The sequence below is a fragment of the Quercus robur genome, chromosome 9 (genome assembly GCF_932294415.1).
Source record: "Quercus robur chromosome 9, dhQueRobu3.1, whole genome shotgun sequence".
Classification (NCBI taxonomy): domain Eukaryota; kingdom Viridiplantae; phylum Streptophyta; class Magnoliopsida; order Fagales; family Fagaceae; genus Quercus; species Quercus robur.
Window position 1 is genome coordinate 18,181,397 of NC_065542.1, and position 17,305 is coordinate 18,198,701.

Below are 17,305 nucleotides of genomic sequence, written 5' to 3' on the forward strand. Positions count from 1 at the left end.
CAACATTTCCAATTTATTGCAGATAAAAGACTTATGCACTGACTTTGCTACGAGTAGTCTGGACTTTTTTGTGGTTAGGTAAATCAGGAGCGGAAAATTTAATCCCAAATATTAACTCAATGGGCCACTAGGTTGACAAGGCAACAATCAGGCACATAGTCTAACTTGTGCAGCCAATGGACCCTATAACAAAAAATGCATGTGGAACATTCATGACCTTTTTGGTTCATAAATCAAAACTATTTCTTGGGCCTAAACTATGTCACTAATGGTGAGCTTTGATCAAACTTCATTTTGACTTGTTGAGCTAAGCTTCTTTTTTTTTTTTTTAATAAATAAAAAAATGAGGGCAAGATTAGCTAGGAGTTTTTAGGAATAATGAACTCAGAGGATCGAAATAACAAGCTTCGCGAGATTGGTCCATTTTACTTTTTAGAAATGCTCCTACCTTTGCTCAAAAAAAAGAAAAAAGAAAAAAGAAAAAGAAATGCTCCTACCTAGAGAGAAAATCAAGCAGTGCTGTCTTTGGTTTCTAGAGCTAAATATTGTACTCCAGTCCACTAGTTCAGGATCCAGACTAGACCACCAAATTCAGCTATCATTTCGTATTGGCCGCAATGGGCCTAGGCTTGGGCTGAGAGAACGGAGCATCAGCCTTAATAAACAGATGTTAGATGTGGGCACACTCCATTTATTTCGATAGTAAAAAGACTGAAAGTTTGGCTCACATAGAAAATTATCAATATTTCTTGTAATTTCAAATAAATATTGTATGAAGCCAAGAATCATGGGCCTGTATCATGAATGATATGGGCCCTGTCCATGACAACCTCAGCCCAATAATGGCCCATGATGACCGAGGGTTAAAAGGAGGACTTGAGAAAAGAACACCTCAGCCTGTGTATCCTCAAATGAGTGTGTCGAGGAATTGGGGTAGTGCCTTGGGAGAATTAGCCAATTGAACACAAGATCTGGCATCGAGCACAAGTTATTAGAGGGTCACCTCAACTGCAAGGGAGGATCCCTCCTCTAACATAAGATTTGATATGGGAGAACAGTAGCCTAAACTAAAGAAGCCACTGACGTCTCGTGAGTGAAGGGACCCATTGACACACGAGAGATTCTCTCATTATGACTACTCCACTTAAAGAAGGGTATAAATAGAGAGAGGGATTGAGGAAAAAGGGGTTGAAACAAAAATTGAAAGAATGGTACACGAGAGTAAGGCAAGAACATAGTCTTAGAGACAGAAATCCTGCTAGGACTTTCAAGGGGAGCTTGGCTGTTTAAAACCTTGCTTGGTTAAGCTTAGTTTGACGTAGCCCAATTGAAAAGTGGGACCAGGGGTGGATTACTTAAGGAAAAATCACTTCAAGGATCTCTCATTGTGGGTTAAACCCAACCCAAAATACAAATAAATTGGAGACATGACCAATTAGCCCTAGGTTGTTGAGTTACAGCTTCCACAGATATATTTTAGAATCCACACAAGCATAATTAAGGGAAGACAATCAACCGGCCAATGCCAATCAACAATTGTGTCAATGGTACGGAAGTGTGGATGAAATGACATCAAATAGAGGATTTTTTTTTTTGTTAGAGCAATATTAATTTCACATAAATACCATGTAAATAATTGTGATAAATATTGTTTCTTTATTGAAAAAGAACCCATGTTGAAATGGACCTACTAAAATATCAATCCAGCTGGAAATACGACCACCGTTAGATTAAATTCCATCCTTACGTGGCACAATCAGAACAATCAGTAACTTCTAGTACCGGCAACTTTGCTTCTCTCGTATTCCACAGCAAGATCATCAAGCAAAGCAACGAACTTTAACCCAAACCCAAATACTATAAAGACACAACAATCCCACATCGCAAAAAAATGGTACCCACGCTCTGTTCCAGAGCCAGAGCAACCTCGTCCTTCTCCACCCTCCTCTCTTCCTCAACACTACGACGCCGTTTACCCCTAGTCGGTGCTGCGTTTTGCGTGCTCAGCTTTGGCCTCTCCAATCTCTGCCTCTCCTCTTCTCTCAAAACGGGTTGTGCTCAGTCTCTCCCTTTTGTCCCTCTCTTACGGTAACCCTACTCACCACCACCACCATTTTTCTATTATGGGTTTTAACTTTTATATAGTTTTGCTTCAACATCACCATGATTTTTGTGTCATTTCAATTTTTGGTTATGGGGTAACGTTGAATTTGTGTGTGTGAGTGTGTATGTTTTTTATTTTTGGTTTTGTGGGGTTTCCACAGATCTAAGTTTGGAGGTGAATCGCCAGCTAAGAGTGTACGTACTATTAAAATGGAAGGTAGTAGTGGCAACACTGTGCCCAGCATCGTTGTCTATGTAACTGTCCCTAACAAAGAAGCAGGTTTGTGTGTTTTTTTTTCTTCTTCGATTTTGTCACACATTTGCTTTTGAAATAGATGCAATAGTATTGGTTCGACTGCATTATAAAATTCAACCTTAACGAATGTCCTAAGGCGCCCGTTAACCAGACCCTATTGTGTTTAGGATAACTATTTATTTTTTCAAGTGTGGTTTTGGCCGAAATTTGATTTTCCCATTGTGGCTTATATATATAGGTTGTGGTATGTGAGAGAAGAACCTACTTTAAAATTACAAGAATGAACAATGATTAAAGATGAAAGAAAACCTTGTTTAAGAATGTTGCTCTAGTGAAATTCAGTTTTGCTTGAACAGAGTGGTATGCATGAACGCATGAGAGTCGAGGAATGAGGGAGTGGTACTCAAAGTGTTCTTCCATTGTTCCCTTATTTTCTCAACACAACCTATTGCATTTGCTTTCCATGATGATTGCCTTTTTACCTTTAGATACAGCGAGTTTCTTTTTGGTGTAAGCGGGATTCAATCATTTTATTTGATGGTATGAGACTTTACCAGATGAACTAACTACGGTTTATAAAGTTACACTTCATCCACCTAAATCAAATGTTGAAATCACTTTTTTTTTGGAAAACTTTAAAAACGAAATAACCTACTTGTTTCAATCTGAATACATTGAATTAATGAACTAAAAATCCAATTGATTGATCAAATTTGACTGAAACCTTGTGTGGGTAAAAATGCAATTAACCCTTTTGTTTATATATGGTGATGGTCATTTTTTGTCCTTTTGGTCTATTTCTTTTTTTGGGCTTCATTCATTGGTTCTCTTAAGAAATTGTTAAAGGGGTTTCTGCTTTAAGAATATATTGTGGTATGGTAGTGATTTAACCATTCAGCTCATATTTTTTATTCCACTTTGTGGTATGTACTTGTTTACTTGTATGTTTTAGATTTCAGGCTGTTAAGTCATTTATATATGTTGAAAGATTTGAGTCCTAAACTGCTAATTAATATCGGGGAAATCTTTGTGTAGGTAAGAAGTTGGCAGAAAGCATTGTTAGAGAAAAACTTGCAGCATGTGTAAACCGAGTACCAGGTATACAATTCATGGTTCTATCTCTCAATAGATACAACATAGAGTTGCTTGTCCCCTGTTTTGATAATGGCATATTGAAAGGGACTGATCTGTATATGGGTTGGTTTATATGTATAAACCTGCTGAACTTGAATTTTCTGGTTGACATTGTTTTATGCATTCATTGTGTAAAATAAAACCATAATATTCTGTTATCTATTGAGTACAAGAATGTCTTTTTTCTCTCTCTTTGAATTCATTTCTGCGGGTTGGTACTTGAATTTTATGGTTCTTCTGTTTGATATTTATTGGCATCAAGGCCTTGGCTCTGGTGGAACTGGGTTGCGACAGTTTGTAGGTTTGGGTCTTAGCATAACAAAGGAGAGAAAGAAAAGAAAAACAAGAAGAAGAATGAAATTGGTGTCATTCATTGATTGAAGTTTTGATGAGCCATGTTTATTTTGTTTTTACAGGTATTGAATCAGTGTATGAGTGGAAGGGAGAGGTATGGATTATGTTCCCCATTAATCAAGATTACCATTTGAATATAGAGTAGAGTGGAAATCAACCTTTCCAGCTCTTAGCTTTTCATTTCACACTGGACGGCTTACATGTTCTTGTCTATTTGTATAACCAAGAGTGACTTGCTTGAATAAGTTTACAACATTTTGTCTAGCTTATTTCTCTTGGTTTTGTATTGTTGGTTGACAGATCCAGACAGATTCCGAGGAACTTCTTATAATCAAGACTAGGCAGTCCCTTTTAGAAGCTCTGACAGAGCATGTCAAGGCAAACCATGAATATGAGTAAGGCCAAAACTTCTTTGTCGTAATTTCTACTTAAATAAATTGATGAAAAAGTTGAGTTGCAAGTAAAGTGATAGTATAAGGGGAAAAACAAAGTGGTAGACATATGGTAGTTTACCTGCTATGCAGTAGACAATCCTGTCTTATTTACCTATTTGATCTCTTGTCACAAAATCTATGCCGAGAATTTAGATGTTGTCTGCATTCCCATGGTACTGAAAGTAGAAGAACCCTTTGGACAAACATAACATTTCTTTCCTCTTATGCCTCTTATCTTTGTCTCTCTCAGGGTGCCAGAAGTAATTTCTCTGCCCATAACTGGTGGCAATCTTCAGTATCTAGAATGGATCAAAAACAGCACGAGGGACTGAATTCCTCTCTCATCAAGATGTTGATGAAGCTGTCTAAGCATTTGTTGCAAGTCTCAAGCGTTACCTTTTGGATTGTATGTGTGGATGGAATCTGAGTGGGTGTGTATATGACCGTATGTAGGTGTGTGCCATAGACTCAAATAAACTGGCGTGTCATCTCTGTAATTTGGCAATAGAAATCAGTTGTTATTATGATCTAGGGTGCGTTTGTTTTGGTGGAAAATGATTTCAGGAAATCATTTTCCCCCAAACCCACGTGTTTGGCAGCAACGGAAAATCATTTCCTGTTGACCAACAATTACTCCTTTGACCCGGAAATTATTTTACACCCTTATTTTCACTTCAATTCATTTCCGGAGAGAGAGAGAGAGAGAGAGCCCAGATCGGAGAGCACTGATCGTCAATCGCGCCGCTCGTCGGATGATCGCACCGCGCCGACGAGCGGCGCGATCGACGATCGCGATCGATGAGATCGCACGGTGCGATCGTCTGACGAGCGGCACACTCGCCGATTGACGAGCAGCGCGATTGCGATCGTCGATCATGCCGCTGGTTGGACAATTGCACCGATCTCGCCTCCGCTCAATGTCGCCTTCACCATGCGATCTCATCTTCTCATCCACCGCGCGATCTCAATTTGAACGGATTTGATGAATTTTTTTGCTGGGTTTTGTTTCTTTTGTGAATGAGTGTGTAATTGATTCATTTTCTTTTGCTGGGTTTTGTTTCTTTTGCTGGATTTGATGCATTTTCTGTAAAAATATTTGAATGAACCAAACACCGAAATTAATTTTCCATAAAACGAATTTTGTGACAGCCAAACACATAAAAACATTTTCCTTTTCGGAAATGCTTTTACACGAACCAAACACAGCCTAAGACACAGTTCATTGGTCTCCTCTCTATGATAACATATCTATCTCTGTTCTCCTAGTCTCTAACCATACTTTGATTGAACCTTTTGACTCTGCCTTGATAATTTGGCAATAGAAATCGGCCAGTTAAAGAAGCCTCTATGTTTTGATAGGTAAAGCTATTTTTAAGAGGGGTTAGGGACAAATTTTCATTATCTTTTCTATGAAAGTTGAAGCTACAAATTGTGCTTTGAGTCCTTAAAAAAAAAAATTGTGCTTTGAGTCTCTCTTTAGACAGGCCTCGAGAATTGTAAAAAAGATTTTTAAAAATTGTGCCCATTTACTTATTGAAATGAGAATGATCTGTATTGCTGTGTGCCTGGCACAAGTGGAACCCACGTGAGCTTCTTCAACTTGGATGGAACTTAGAGATTGCCCATATGCAAGCAAATTATTGTATGCTTTTACAAGCTTGTGTGCCTTACAAGCTCTAGGATTTTCATGTGATGTGGAACCCACGTGAGGTTCAACCTGATGGAACCAGATATTAACAATCACAAAATACCACCTCGAGAATTGTAAAAAAACAGATAGACAAAATTGTGTCCATGTCCTCATTGTCTCATTGAAATGAGAATCATCTGCCTCGCTGTGTGCCTGGCACAAGTGGAACCCACGTGAGCTCCTTCAACTTGGATGGAACTTAGAGATTGACCATATGCAAGCAAATTATTGTATGCTTTTAACCCGGAATAGCTGCTTTGCAATTATATCATGCTAAAATATTGCCTGGTAGTTGGGACTGATGGAGGTGCAACTGTAATCTCGTCATGCATACATTGTTTAATCCTTTCCCACCCCTTGGTCCAACACAACACGCATGTGAGATCACATGGAAAGGCTTAAATCACCATGGTTTCATAGGTCATCACGAACACCTTAATCCTAGTAAAAGACTTCCTCACAGATATAAAATGAATGTGCTTCTATCATTGGAAATGTCGGGGATCGATAGCGACATACTCGACATTGCGTTGATAGCCATTGCGGGCTATCTGTTAGTTATTGGTGCTTGAAGAATGAAAATGTTATAAACACCCCGGAACAATAGGCCTTTCAAAAACAAAGACAGCACAAAAAAAATTATATTCGGAATGCTAATAATCATATTAACCACAACACAGGAAGTTTGCATCATATAAAAAGCTAATAGGTACTCTTATCAAATGCTACCCTTTCCAAACCAATTTCCAAAGAAGAGAACAAGTTTACTCTGAATATTAAACATCATGTTATAGGGTTTGATACCCAGAGTCTTTCAAGATATTACACACTTTTAATCAGCACACAAATGACATTCAAAGCCCACCTCCTCCATTAGAAGAAAAGGACCGGTCAAGCTTACAATACCTTCTATGGCTCGTCTAACTGGTCCTGCAAAGCGGCAAACATATCCAATTGTTAGATCTTGATCAATTAATTCTCTAATCATAAAACACATATTATCCTTAGAAATAGCCATGAGAGGGTGTGAGAGAGAGGGACCTGTGCATCAGAGGTCCAAAGAGTGAGATTGTCCCTCAAAAGTTGCATGATAAGGGTGCTATCCTTGTATGATTCTTCACCCAAAGTGTCTAGCTCAGCAATGGCTTCCTCAAATGCCTTTGAACAAAAGGAAAATAAAATTCAATGAATTTCAGACGTTTAGATGAGAGGAAAAAGGACAGAAACTTTGCCTATGAAAAAGTAGAACACGGTCACAGGTATTTAAAGCTTCATTTGTATGACTTTCGGTAAGTAATTAACGTTGGCATTTAATGCATCATATTTCACTTGAAATAGTTGCATCCTATTAATTTACATTAAGAACTTTTCGAAATACTACACCAAAAGTGAACTATTACTAGAGTACAATAAATCAACAATATTATGTAGACTTCCATATGGTTAATCTCACCCAATATGATGCACATGGGTAGACTGCCATAACAGTTTGACTACGATATTACCCAGCCACTCCTCCAAACACACAAAGGAATAGAGGTGGGACTATATATGCATCTTATTAGGCAATTTTCTGACTCCAAACCAAACTCATCAGAATCCTATAATCTGCAAACATAATTCATCACTCACTTGCAGAGAGAGAACAAAAGTTCATAAACTGACTATAAAACTTGCAGCTGAGATGGTCCACTTATCATTTTTTTTTTTTTTTTTTTTCATTTTCATGAGCGTATATGACATTTTTTACTTCATTTCTACAACTAGCATAAAGGAGCATAGCGTCAATATAGGTTGTGGTCATACCAAAGACTTAAAAAAGAAATTTTACGATTGATTTCCCGTCCTTTTTGTTGGCTAGGCAATCATGCAAGCGATTGTTATCATTTTTTCCTTTTTCTTTTCTTCTCCAGATGCTTCATAAGTTTATTAAATAAGCAAAGCAGACTTAAATGACAACTCAAGAATAGGCATTACACTCTCAGTCAATAGACTACCTTGATGGTAAACAAGTATAAACATGATTAGAACGGGAAATTTTTTTCTAAATTTAGGTTCATCTTGGACAGATCTAAAGAGATATCCTTTTCTGTTAACTGGCCTGTGGTCAAATATGTCATAACCAATTACTAAAGTTATGTTTTGGACTTAGTACGGCTTTGTTTGATAGGGGACCAAAGGCCCTTTATAAAACCAACCGTACCTCTAATTCAATGACATATAAACCAGTTTTGACAATTGTAGTCCACATGAATCTGCTAACTATGTCCATTGCTGACAAAAAGTACAATACAATGAAAGCAATTGTAATCTTAAACATAAAAAAATATCCCATAACTGGGAACTCATTCAACTGCACTGAATTCCATAATTAGCTTAGCTGTGCCAAATCATATATCTCAAAATCCAGAAAAAGGACTAACAAACAAAAAGATCTAGAACTACGTTCTCTTCCAAGCTCACCAGAAACAAAAGGAAATGATTTTGAGAAATTTTCATGTGGCAAAAGGAGATCAATCTTACCTGTTTAGCCATACTGCAAGCCTTATCTGACTGATTGAGAATCTCGAAGTAGAACACAGAGAAATTGAGAGCTAGACCCAACCTTATTGGATGTGTTGGAGCAAGATCCGCGAGTGCAATATCCTTCAAAATCACAAAACATCAACAATGCATAAATTAGACAAAACATACTAAATCACATCCTGAAATTTCAACCCCACTATTTTAATCAAAACCAGTTTCCTTTAAAATCGATCAAAATTCCCAGTTTTTATTTTAGATAACAAATTTAAAAATTCATATTTATAAACCCTTCAATTTAGCAGAGCCACATTCACTAACATAGAACACTCATAGAGTCAAAACCCTAGAATCACAGCCACCTAAAGTTCTCTCTTTTTCTTTTTCTTTTTTTAAATCATAGACCGTTCACAAATTTTGAAACTTTCACACCCAATTCAACGCACAAAAAAAAAAAAAAAAAAAACCCAATTTTCTCAAGAACCAACGAAACAATGCCCAAAACCAAAATCCCAAAAAAGCAAAAAACCTTTTAAAAACTCACAAAGTCAAAACACTCAAACCAAAAGCTACCTAATCGTAAAATTCTCACAGATCGTTCACAAAGTTTGAAACTTTAACACCCAATAAAGACCTTCACCTAAAAAAGAACTCCATTTTCTCAGCCACCAACCAAGTAGAATCCAAACCCCCAAAAAAAAAAAACCAAACCTGAGCAGCCTTGTAAGACAACATAGTATCCTCAGCCGCGGCTTTTCTCTCATCACCAACCTTAAACTCAGCCATGTACCTATGATAATCACCCTTCATCTTCAAATAAAACACCTTAGACTCACTCGCCGAAGCCGAGGGTACGAGGTTCGACTCGAGAAGATTAAGAATACTAGCACAGATATCAGACAGTTCGGACTCGACTTTAGATCTGTATTCCTTAACGAGCGCCACATGCTCCTCGTTCTTCCGACCCTCTTCTTTTTGCTCGATCGAGGACACGATACGCCACGCGGCTCTGAGCGAGCCGATCACGTTTTTGTAAGCCACTGAGAGCAGGTTTCGCTCTTCGACTGTGAGCTCCGAAGCTGGTGTTGAGGTCAGGACTAGCTTTTGCATGAACTGGACCATCTCTTCGTAGCGTTCAGCTTGTTCAGCTAGCTTTGCTAGGAACACGTACTGGTCTCTGGTTAGGTTTTCGGGGATGCTCGTCGCCATTGTTGAGACTTTGAGAGAGTATCGAAGAGAGAAAGGGACAGATGGGTTTGTGTTTGGTGTGTGAGTGTGTGTGTTTGTTTTTGTGTGTGGGTGTATATATATTGGGTTTTGTGGTGTTTGAGTGTACGGTGTGAGTGGAATTGTGGCCGTTGGATTTTTATGATGATGATGAAGATGAGGATATTTTGTTTGAAATTTGTGGAAGTTTGGGTATTTCTGTTTGAATTGGAACTGAAAGACAGAGATGAAAGATTATCCCATTGTGGGTTTTCCTCTCACGAGTCTCACGACACCTTTCTTTTATGCATGTGTCAGTCTCTTGTGACTGAACAGAACGACCTTTTACCACGTTTTTTTATGTTTAAACAAATTAGGAATAACCACATCTTCTAAAATTCGACTTTTATTGGGCAAAAAGAGGGGGAAAAAAAAACCAATAGAGGAAAAGTTGAGTTTGGCTAAAGATAGGATTTCAAATTGTAAAATGAAGTTAGATTTCTAAATCAACTTAGATATTATAAGAGAAAAAAACAAAGAAATAAAAAGAAGTCGTGTATTATAATAGAATAAAATAATTGAAGAAAAAAACAAAGAAATAAAAAGAAGTCGTGTGTTATAATAGAATAATAGAATAAAATAATTGAAGAAAAAAACAAAGAAATGAAAAGAAGTCGTGTATTATAATAGAATAAAATAATTGAAGAATAAAAAAAAGACAAGTTGATCATTGATTTCAATAATTAAGATTTTATGTCTATTCAGTGCAAAGAAATTTTTAAAATTTTTTTTTTAGAAACAAGCATAGAAAAAATTAATAAGGTCAATTAAGTTGTTATTCATATCTCCCAAAAAAATTTATTGTAATTTAGTGCAACCATTTAGCAATTAAAATTCCCTTTTAAAAAATAACAATTAAATTAGATATCAATAGTGCGGTGCAGTATGCGGTTTTATGTTAAAAAAATTGCACTGCATTGCATCTCTCTCTCTCTCTCTCTGTATTCTTAAAATTTTTAACTAAATTAGCATTTTTTTTCCTTTGAAGATTTAAAAACTTAATTTTTTTTTTAAATAAAATTTTAGAGTAAACTATGGATTTAATCCCTGACCTTTTTGATGTATTTCAATTTAGTCCTCAACGTTTCAAAAGTGTCAATTTAGTCCCCAACTTTTTGGTAGCGTATCAAATTAGTCCCAACCATTAAGTGATGAATGAAAAATGCTGATGTGACTAACGACTAAAATAAAAAAAATTTAAAAAAAATTATATCAACTCAGATGCCACCTGCACTTCTAACATGGATTAAACTTAAAAAATAAAAAACAGAGTAATAAAAACAAAAAACAAAACAAACAAAACACATATTAAGGAAGACACAAAATTATGATAAAATCCTAGATTTATCACGATGTCAAAATCTATGTGGGGTTTTTTGTTTCTAAGGTCAGATTGCCGATGGGGAAGGGGGACATAGGGTTTGTAGTCATCGCTAGAGTGAGGTCCCTCGTCAGAGTGAGTAGAGGAGCTGTATGGCTTGGCCTTAGCTTTGCAAATTGTTCACCAATTTGCAAACCCAAATTGTTCGCAAATTGGTGAACAATTTGGGTTTGCAAGGTCTGGGACAAACGAATTCATGGAAGTATAAGGTATTACAAGCTAGAGTGAATGTTAGCATGATTTGGTTGAAGAGGGTAAAAATATAGCCTGATGAACCTCCATTAAATAGGCCTGACAGATCCATGTCTGTGGGCCGATAGAGGGCAAGCCCAACTTGTGCAAAGGTCTGTTATGGATAGATACTGCAGAAACCCTAGATGGGAAATACTTGCGACACACACTTAATCACCATAGAATCCCTAGCATGAAGAGAATTCCGGAAGATACGCGCGTTAATGAAAATCTTCTCTATAAGGAAATATCTTGTCCATCACGTTTTGGACTATTCAAAAGGATTCCTATAAGGAAAGACTTCTACACCAAATAAGAGAGGCCAACTTTCTACTACTATAAAAGCCCCAATATCCTTACAAATCGAAGTACGCATAATTTACCCTTTTCTAGCACTCTAGAGTTGTGAGAATAGTTCTAACTTGACATTCGGAGGGTATTCGGCCGGCACCACATCGGTGCTCTCTGTTAGGTCTTCTCCCTTTGCTGTGCAGGTATCGTTACGAGCATACGAAGATCGTGTGGCTCACTGATGATATTTACGGCCTCATCATTTGTCAATTCGATGCTTGGTTTTACTTAGTTTACCTTGTTGTTGATAAGGTGATTGTGACAACAAAGCACAATGACGATGAATAGTATATCTCCAAGATGGTGCTTCATTCATTGTGGTAAGGGATGTTAATAGAGAGCAACTTGGTAGGGGTAATATAAAATCTGTTATGATTTATGAGGCAGTATTGTTGCTTCTAGTTCCAAAGCTTACTTGGTGTTTTCATTAAGTTAGGTTTTATTTTTGTTTTTTAAAGTTTAATCCATGTCAACAGTACACATGGCATCTAAGTTAACATCAAAATTTTACTCAAAAAAAAAAAAGTTGACATAAAAATTATTTTTTATTTTAGTCGTTAGCCACATCAATATTTTTCATCCATCACTTAATGATTGAAATTAATTTAACACAATACCAAAATGTTGGGAACTAAATTAACACATTAAAAATATTAAGGATTAAATTGAAAAACACCGAAAATGTTAGGGACTAAATTTATAATTTACCCAAAATTTTAATATATATATATATTTTTTTTAAATTTTAATATTTGATTTTGATTAAGTAAAAAAACAAAACAAAAACAAAAAATCAAAATTATGTAGTTTAGGCTGTTAAAAGAGACTGAGTATTGTACAGTAGAGAGAGAGAGAGAGAGTCAGTAAAGGCGCATATACAGAGCGAGCGAGATAGAGAGAAATCTTGGGCGCCACCACCGTCAGCCTCCTGCTACCGTCATTCTGCCGGAGCCGCCGCCTGTAAAAAAGTTCTGTTTTTGGTGATAATTAATAAATGAGGTTTTGTAAATGACTTTCTTTGGAGAGGAAAATATGATTCCTGATCACAACACTACACTTGCTTCGGCAACGTAAATCCTTGAGGTGAGTTTTTTAAAATATACATCTTTGAATTCATCGTAATTTTTATTATTTTTTCTGGTTTCAATATTTTTTGAGGGTAATGGGTCCTTTTACATTTGTCTGTAGCTACTTCATCAAAATATTGGTGGGTCTTTTTTTTTTTTTTTTTTTTTGGGGTGGGGGTGGGGTTCCCCTCTTGATATTAAGCTTTAAGGTGGTATCTAAATTACCAATTTTTATTCAAGGCGAGCGTTTTTTCAATTAAACAACAGGATGAATTTCAAGTTCTGATACTGTTTACTGTGATTGCTTGAAGATGGAGTGTGCTAAAGTAGGTCTGTAATAACACACTGTTTTTTGTTTTGATTTTGTGGTAATGAGTTTTCAATAAAAGATGGGCAATTATGATTGGTGTTCTAAATTTCATTCATGGTTGAGCTGGTGAAACTGTTGGATAGTGTATTTTTAAATTCTTCTGGAAGCTAAGAGCTTTATACTTCAATGGCATTGCCTGGTCTCCTATATAAAGTGAACGAGGTTCAAATGCCCCCTCCCCACTTGTTGTAACACTTGAATTATATCGGGAAAAAGAAAATCTGGGAACCTGACACAGTGATGTTTGAATCATCCATGTTTCCTATTATCTCTTGGTTAGTGTGAAGGCTTCCCTAAATCCAAGTTGGCTTTCTTTTTGGGTCTAAGTTTCTTATCTTTTTGTCTAACTCACTTCCTTGTGAGTTTCAGGAATATCCCCATTCATAGGTCCAAGGTCCACATATATGAATTGAAAGGTTTGAATGGTCAGTTGGTCACTCAACAATCAGTTTTTATAATCAAAAGGTCTTCAAATATTTCATTTGAAACCCCAATGGATGATCATGATGCTCCTAGATATTGAAATTCTTTGATCAACAAAGGAACAATATCACCTTTTTTGTTTAATTAGATACCAAAGTGTTGGATGATTGATTAATTTCAGCAGAGATGGCTCTGAAGATTTATACACTGATTCTTTATATGTGCCCTGTTATCTGTTTGCTTAATGGTTTAATTAAATTCCAACTGTTATTCCTCAGATGGGATATTTCTTGTCTGCATTCTTGCTATTGCTTGCAATTAATTTGGATTACAAGTCTTAAGTTTGTGTGTGTTCTCTTTATGGTTTGTCTCTTTTCTAGATTTTGTTCTTCATTGCTAGTTTATAACATACATAACTGGGCCGCTGCCTGCTTGATTTTTCATTTCTAAGTCTATCTGTTTACACCATTTTATGAAAGTTATTTGCTACGCAGATAAAGACTAATAGACTCTCATTATTCTTCAGATGATGAGGCCCTTTGAAAACAGCAACAATTTTCATGAATTTTATGGCAGTATCTATTGGTAGGCGCTGCTGGTTCTCCTCCTCTCCTCCATCAGCATGCTCATCTTCACTTCCATGGATCTCTCCTCTTCAAATGTCGAAAGCTGCATTGCCCAAACCAGACCCTCCACCCGAAACCACTACTACAACAATAGATACTCGGAGGAAGCCCAAGTATATCTCTCACGAATCTGCCATCAACTTAATCAAACGTGAGAGAGATCCAAAACATGCTCTTGAAATATTTAACATGGTAGCAGAGCAAAACGGATTTAATCACAATGGCGCCACTTATGCTACTATCCTCGATAAGCTGGCACGGTCCAAGAAGTTTGAAGCCATTGATGCTGTTCTGCATCAGATGACTTATGAAACTTGCAAATTTCATGAGGGTGTATTCCTTAATCTCATGAAGCATTTTTCAAAATCCTCTCTGCATGAAAGAGTGCTCAAGATGTTCTATGCCATCCAGCCATATGTTCGTGAGAAGCCATCTCTCAAAGCCATCAGCACTTGTCTCAATCTCCTAGTTGAATCAAACCAGATTAATTTAGCACGAGAGTTTCTCTTGCATACAAAGAAGAGTCTCAACTTGAGGCCAAATACATGCATTTTTAACATCTTGGTTAAGCACCATTGCAAGAGCAGGGATCTTGAATCTGCATTTGAAGTTGTTAATGAAATGAAAAAGTCAAAGATTTCCTATCCTAATTTGATTACGTACTCAACCCTGATGGATGGTCTTTGTGAAAGTGGAAGACTTAAGGAAGCTATTGACCTGTTTGAGGAAATGGTCTCAAAGGATCAGATCTTGCCTGATGCCTTAACTTACAATATTTTGATCAATGGGTTTTGCCGTGGAGGGAAAGTTGACCGGGCTAGGAAGGTAATGGAATTTATGAAGAGCAATGGATGCAGTCCCAATGTATTCAATTACTCAGCCCTGATGAATGGGTTTTGTAAGGAGGGAAGAGTGCAAGATGCCAAGGAACTTTTTTATGAGCTGAAGAGCTCTGGTCTGAAACCTGATACGATTGGCTACACTACTTTAATCAATTGCTTCTGTAGAGCTGGGAAAATTGATGAAGCCACAGAGTTACTCAAAGAGATGAAAGAAAGAGAATGTAGAGCTGATACTGTGACTTTCAACGTGATACTTAAAGGACTATGCGGAGAAGGTAAGTTTGAGGAGGCACTTGATATGCTTGAGAAACTTCCTTATGATGGTGTTTATCTGAACAAAGCAAGTTACCGGATTGTGTTGAATTTCTTGTGCCAAAAAGGTGAGTTGAAGAGGGCAACAGAGTTGTTGGATTTGATGTTGGGTAGGGGCTTTGTACCACATTACGCAACTTCAAATGAGTTGCTGTTTCACCTTTGCAAGGCTAATATGGCAGATGATGCAGCTATTGCAATGTTTGGATTAGTAGAGATGGGATTTAAACCAGAGCCTGACTCATGGGCTCATGTGCTTGAATTGGTTTGCAGAGAAAGGAGGCTGTTATCTGCATTTGAACTGCTTGATGAACTGGTATGTTAGAGAGCTTGGATTCCACAACTGTATTGTCAACTAACTTGATGGGTTTGGGAAGCAACATGGACGCTGATGAAAGTAGGTGTAGATAATATGAGAAAAGGTATGGGCAGCCACCGTTTGATCAATTTTGCAATCTTGATCTACTTAGTGGTTTGTAAGAAATTGTCAATTATCATGAGGTGGTACAGTTTCTGTTGTCAATTGAAAAGAAAGAAAGGAAACCAGGAGCTGAAATTAATTGACAAAGTGTATTATAATAAGTGTACTTTTATGTTAAGAGCGCATCAAATTGACCTTCATCCAACAACGTATTTAACTCTTTGGTATCTCTTTTTGCCTTTTTTTTATTTATTTATTTATTTATTTATGTAGAGCAGATTGCATGTACCAGAATATGATGGAGTAGTGATTTTCTAGAATCTGATTATTCAGGAAAAAAAAAAAAAATCTAATTGGAGATTCGGTGTCATGAATAGTTCTCCTACCACTCATTCATTCATTCTTTCTTTTTTTTTAATTAAAAAAAATAAAAATGATTTGTGCCCTCTTTCCGGTCTTGTGGGCACATCTTTTCTTTATGCAATAATATAAGATCGAAGTTTAAACGATAACACAACGGTAATAACATCTTTTATAGTGTTCTATGTCTATGGTTTGAATTCGGCCCCTTCCTACTATTTTACCTAAATAAATAAAAGAATATAAGCATTGAACCTCAAAAAAAAAAAATCTAATTGGAGATTCGGTGTCATGAATAGTTCTCCTACCACTCATTCATTCATTCTTTCTTTTTTTTAATTAAAAAAACAAAAATAATTTGTTCCCCCTTTCCAGTCTTGTGGGCACAACTTTTCTTCATGCAATAATATAAGCATTGATCGAAGTTTAAATAATAACACAATGGTAATAACATTTTTTATAGTATTCTATGTCTATGATTTGAACACGGTCCCTTCCTACTATTTACCTAAATAAATAAAAGAATATAAGCATTGAACCTTCCCTTTTTATTATCATTTCCTCCCCCCCCCCCCCCCCCCCCCCCCCCCGGCTTTGGTTCTTTTGTCAATTGCTTTTGCCATTCTTTAGAGCAGTATGATATTGGATGTTTTGCCACTTGCTTTTGCCATTCCATGTGTACATAATTTTGTGATCTAGGGAAGATAGACGTTTGGCTGTAGATTTATCTTTTTTATTTTTTTTGCTGAATGGCTGTAGATTTATCATTTAAGTATGCATATAGGAAATCAATCATCAAAATAAACTTTTGTAGAATCACTATTTTTTATTTATTCTTGACACAACTTTTGTAGAATCACACACAACTGATTTTTTTTAGGGGCGTAAGAAATTAAAGCCTATATTTTAGTAGGGTGTTAGTGGGAAAAATCAAAATAAAGGCTACAAATTTTTAAGTGCAACCAATGTCTCAGTTGATGGGAACCACATACCCTTGGACCTCACATATTATGAGACATTGGTTGCATACAACCCTTACCAGGTCAAAGGCAGTGTAGAAATCTCTCTTTCAGCCATCCCAAATAACCCTATGCGTCTGTGAACTATGTATCAGCCTTGTGAATCCCAGGATTTTGAAAGATCACAAAAAAATATGTACTT

At 36.6% G+C, this 17,305-nt stretch overlaps 3 protein-coding genes across 5 annotated transcripts; 2 read left to right on the plus strand and 1 right to left on the minus strand.

The window, feature by feature from the left end:
• The first annotated feature begins 1,813 nt into the window (after positions 1-1,813).
• LOC126700422 (protein CutA, chloroplastic) lies at positions 1,814-4,812 on the plus strand. The gene is made up of 6 exons (XM_050398581.1): positions 1,814-2,088; positions 2,265-2,383; positions 3,395-3,457; positions 3,910-3,941; positions 4,148-4,242; positions 4,532-4,812. Exons 1-6 carry the CDS (start codon positions 1,892-1,894, stop codon positions 4,611-4,613), a joined length of 588 nt encoding a protein of 195 aa, XP_050254538.1. The 5' UTR covers positions 1,814-1,891; the 3' UTR covers positions 4,614-4,812.
• Positions 4,813-6,610: 1,798 nt separating this feature from the next.
• On the minus strand, positions 6,611-9,967 carry LOC126700421 (14-3-3-like protein B). Its single transcript, XM_050398580.1, has 4 exons — positions 9,206-9,967; positions 8,495-8,617; positions 7,013-7,129; positions 6,611-6,901 (listed from the first exon to the last, which is right to left on the minus strand). The coding sequence occupies exons 1-4, from the start codon at positions 9,701-9,703 to the stop codon at positions 6,881-6,883; spliced, it is 759 nt and encodes a 252-aa protein (XP_050254537.1). The 5' UTR covers positions 9,704-9,967; the 3' UTR covers positions 6,611-6,880.
• Positions 9,968-12,549: 2,582 nt separating this feature from the next.
• LOC126700420 (pentatricopeptide repeat-containing protein At5g18475) lies at positions 12,550-16,011 on the plus strand. Of its 3 annotated transcripts, none has more exons than XM_050398578.1 (2): positions 12,550-12,806; positions 14,078-16,011. In XM_050398578.1, the coding sequence occupies exon 2, from the start codon at positions 14,144-14,146 to the stop codon at positions 15,686-15,688; it is 1,545 nt and encodes a 514-aa protein (XP_050254535.1). In that variant the 5' UTR covers positions 12,550-12,806; positions 14,078-14,143; the 3' UTR covers positions 15,689-16,011. The 3 variants fall into 3 exon arrangements, with proteins under 3 accessions (XP_050254535.1, XP_050254534.1, XP_050254536.1); XM_050398577.1 differs by having other exon boundaries at positions 14,110-16,011; XM_050398579.1 differs by lacking the exon at positions 12,550-12,806 and adding an exon at positions 12,978-13,120 and having other exon boundaries at positions 14,110-16,011.
• Positions 16,012-17,305: the final 1,294 nt, after the last annotated feature.

Excerpts from the sequence above, each read along its gene's own strand:
- LOC126700422 (XM_050398581.1), top strand. The coding sequence starts at position 1,892 with ATGGTACCCACGCTCTGTTCCAGAGCCAGAGCAACCTCGTCCTTCTCC. Across the intron at positions 3,942-4,147 it reads TGTATGAGTGGAAGGGAGAG|ATCCAGACAGATTCCGAGGA; the intron begins GTATGGATTATG and ends GTTGGTTGACAG. Across the intron at positions 4,243-4,531 it reads AAGGCAAACCATGAATATGA|GGTGCCAGAAGTAATTTCTC; the intron begins GTAAGGCCAAAA and ends TGTCTCTCTCAG.
- LOC126700420 (XM_050398578.1), top strand. The coding sequence starts at position 14,144 with ATGAATTTTATGGCAGTATCTATTGGTAGGCGCTGCTGGTTCTCCTCC.
- LOC126700421 (XM_050398580.1), bottom strand. The coding sequence starts at position 9,703 with ATGGCGACGAGCATCCCCGAAAACCTAACCAGAGACCAGTACGTGTTC. Across the intron at positions 8,618-9,205 it reads TGTCTTACAAGGCTGCTCAG|GATATTGCACTCGCGGATCT; the intron begins GTTTGGTTTTTT and ends GTGATTTTGAAG. Across the intron at positions 7,130-8,494 it reads CTTGCAGTATGGCTAAACAG|GCATTTGAGGAAGCCATTGC; the intron begins GTAAGATTGATC and ends TTTTGTTCAAAG.